This window comes from Pseudonaja textilis, unplaced genomic scaffold (assembly GCF_049901715.1).
Source record: "Pseudonaja textilis isolate UNSWEBS1 unplaced genomic scaffold, rPseTex1.2 PTEXSCF20, whole genome shotgun sequence".
Classification (NCBI taxonomy): domain Eukaryota; kingdom Metazoa; phylum Chordata; class Lepidosauria; order Squamata; family Elapidae; genus Pseudonaja; species Pseudonaja textilis.
Window position 1 is genome coordinate 961,185 of NW_028262864.1, and position 3,547 is coordinate 964,731.

The 3,547-nt window shown below is 48.7% G+C and overlaps 1 protein-coding gene across 1 annotated transcript; it reads right to left on the reverse strand.

Moving 5' to 3' along the window:
- Positions 1-1,015: 1,015 nt before the first annotated feature.
- LOC148123738 (uncharacterized) lies at positions 1,016-3,346 on the reverse strand. Its single transcript, XM_087918900.1, is given in 4 exon segments — positions 1,016-1,036; positions 1,989-2,697; positions 2,699-3,195; positions 3,197-3,346. Coding segments are annotated over 4 exon segments (1,377 nt in total).
- Positions 3,347-3,547: the final 201 nt, after the last annotated feature.

Consider the following 3,547-nt stretch of genomic DNA (forward strand, 5'->3'; position numbering starts at 1 on the left):
AGCACACCGGAAATGGCAAATGAAGATTTGCTGAGTAACAGCTGCCAGTAAGCAATGTTCCCACTCGCTTAGAGACTTCCTCTTTTACTTATATTTTAGTGTTCTTTAAATCAATTGTTCTGATCTCCTTCAAATAAAGAAAGGAACTGTCTCCTCTGCTAGGACCGGTTCTCAATTTTCCCAGTTTATAGATTAGATTGTGTCCCTTCAGACAGTTAGATCTGTTACTTTGTTGTAGCCACTTCAGCATTCTGGATACCGCCTATGGCGTCGCTGTCTTTTTCCCCGATCGGCTTCGTTCTGCTTCTGGCTCCGATTTAATAGCTTCAATCCAAATGTTAGTGATAATAGTGTCTTTTTAATTGCCCCCCCCCCCCCCTGCTGGTCTTCAGACTTCCAAAATTCTCTTTACTTCTTTTTTATTTCCAACTCTCTTCTGCCTGCCAAGCTCCTTCACTTTCACTAGACCAATTCTTTTGTAGCCGCTTTCTCTTAGAGCTCACAGCAGGCATTCACACAGTATTTAACAGCCTGAAATCAATCTATTGTCAGTCAAATATCTTCTCTGCCACTTTCTTTAACCACAACTCTCTTTCCCCTGGAGCTTGCAAACTTTCACTTACTCTTTCCTTCCCATCGGTGGCAGTCCGGACTTCGGAGCCTCCATTAGCAGGAGGCTTTCCTTGATCGTTGGGCTCTGGAGGGCTTCCTCTTCGTTGCAGGGGGGTTGCTTTCCCCACACTGCAGCCCAAGGTTCCCCCACACCGGCACGGGTCTCTCCAAGACTCGAGCACCCCGAAAGATCGCACCAAACTCAAGAAAAGGATGGCTAGAATCACAAGCGGATTTCTGCCCCTCTGACCGTCCTTGCCTTGCCCCTCTGGATCCATTTCAATGCCCTCGTGTGAAATGCGATACCCCAAATAGTCGATTTTCTCTTGATGGAACTCACATTTGGACAGTTTAGCATACAACTTAGCGGCTCACAGTTTCTGTAGTACTGAACGCACCAGTCTCACATGTTCATCCCAAGTTTCTGTGTAAATAAGGATGTCATCAAGGTAAACTAAAACCCCCTTGTATAAATGTTCATGTAACACTTGATTGATCATCTGCATGAATACGGCTGGAGCCCCTTGTAGGCCAAATGAGAGAACGTTGAACTGGAACCAACCCATCGGGCAGTTAAAAGCGGTTTTCCACTCATCTCCTTCTTTAATACAAATTCGGTAGTACGCTTCTCTCAAGTCCAACTTCGTGAAAATTTTCCCTTTAGCCAAGTGGGCTAGCATGTCCTTCATCAGGGGGAGGGGGTACACCTTTTCCACGGAAATTGCATTTAGGTTTCTATAGTCCACTACCAAACGCTTGGAGCCATCTTTCTTTTCACGGAACAGCACTGGGGCCGCCACCCGAGGTCTAGCAGGTTGGATGAAACCGCATTTCAAATTTTTATCGATAAACGATCTCAACTCTTCCAATTCCTGTGGTGTCATCGAATATAGCTTTGGTTTCGGGAGTGTCACCCCAGGCAAAATTTCAATACTACAATCTGTTGACCGATGAGGGGGAAGCTCATCTGAAGCTTTTTCGCTGAACACTTCTTTTAAGTCCCAATATTCTTTCGGAATTTTTTCCTCCCCCTCCAAGTCCTCGGTACCTGTGGAGGCTAGCACAACCGGATTCTGAAGCTTCTGCAGGGATCGCTTCTCCCCTTCCGGTCGCTGATTGGTGCGTATGCACAACGACCCTTTCCTCCAGTTGACATGGGGATTCCACTTGCAGAGACAGGACAATCCTAGTATTAACGGTTGCTCCATCCCAGGGGCCACAATAAAACACAAAGTCTCTTTATGCTCTCCCATGGTCAACTCTAGGGGTTCCGTTATGAAACGTGCAGGGCAACCCCCCACCACTGATCCATCCAATTGGCAAAAGGCTATGGGCGTTTCTAAAGTTCTCAGTCTGATGCCCATTTCCTCAACTACTTTCATGTTGATTACACATCTCGTGCACCCAGAGTCTAGCAAGGCTAGCAACTCCCCTTCGGTCCCTGAAGTTGGTGCCCTTAATTTTACTGGAATGGTCATGGGGCCCTTATTTGGACTTACCAGGAAGTCGTCTTCCGAGTCAGATTCACTCTCTTCAGGGGAGGTCGGAGGTCCCAGCTCCTCTCCTCCCGGAGGGGCGACCTCTACAATCTCCCCTGTCTTTAGCGCGGTTTCACGAGGCTTGGCTGGGGGGTTTTCAGGCTTCTTCCCTCCTTTTGGCACCCCCTTTGGATCCAACTTGACCCTGCAGTCTGCAATCCGGTAGCCCTCCTTCCCACATCGAAAACAGGCAGTGGATTTGGGTCTTGCCATCACTCCTCCCTTCGGGGGCTTTGGGGCCTCTTGGAACAAGTCTATTTCCACTTCCTCTGCCAGCAAGTACCACATCTGCAAATCATTGGGGTCCCTTCTGGAGATGCATCTCTGGTATACGTCTTCATTTAGACCATCTTTATATGCTTCTATCAGGGCTCCCTGGGACCAGCCTCGGATATGGCACGCCAGCTGTCTAAACTCTTGGGTGTAGTCGGCTACTGACCTCCTCCCTTGATTTATGGTTTTCATCCTGATCCTGGCCTTTCTCTCCGCCAGTGGGTCCTCAAATCTTGCCCACAGCGTGGTCATGAATACGTTATAGTTCAGCAGTTGGGGAGTTATCATTATACAAAGTCACCATCCACTCTGCAGCTATTCCCTCCAGGGCCCTGGTAACACATCTCGCTTTGGCTGCTTCTGAGGTGAACTCTTCCCCGTATTCTTCCATATAGCTCCAAACTTGTGCTAGGAAGAAACCCAAGTCTTTGGGATTTCCTCCAAATTTCACTTCTAACGGAGGCAGCTTGAGAGTTCTGCGTCTTCTAGGGATCACACCTCCCACTGGGCGCCCCGGGGCTGCAGCTGGCTGCTGCGCTGGTGCAGGCTGAATTGTGAGGGTGGGGGCAGCTTGGCTACCTCTGGCTGAACTTGCTCCCCCTTCCCCTTCATACCTTGATGCGGCGTGTGGCTGTCCAAATGCCTCATTGAGGAGATGCCTGGCTTGATCCAGTAACAAATCTCTCTTTTCCCTCTCTTGCCATGGCTCTTCTCTCCCACGCCTTCGGGTAGTGGTGATTCCAGGACAGGGGGTGCTCTTCGGGATCCTTCCAGCCAACTCCCAACGACCATCTGGGTTTCTCAGCTAGAACCTCTTCCAGGGTAAGGTCCGCTAGCAATTCTGCTGCTGGCACCTCCGGTATCAGCAAAGATTGCCCCCCCACAGCTCCCAGATCCTCCTGATCACTAGCTGGAGATGACATGATATCAAACCCCCTCGGAAGAAAACTGGATATTTTCTCCAGGTGGGCTGGTGATGAGATTCAGAATAATGTCAGTCGGTGCTCCATTCAAAATCCAAGAAAGAAATACTTAGACTCCATAAATTAGAGAAAAGAATTCTTTTACTGAAAAATGAAGTCCATCAAATAGGATTCTGAATCTGAGAAATTAGGCGTGCAGAT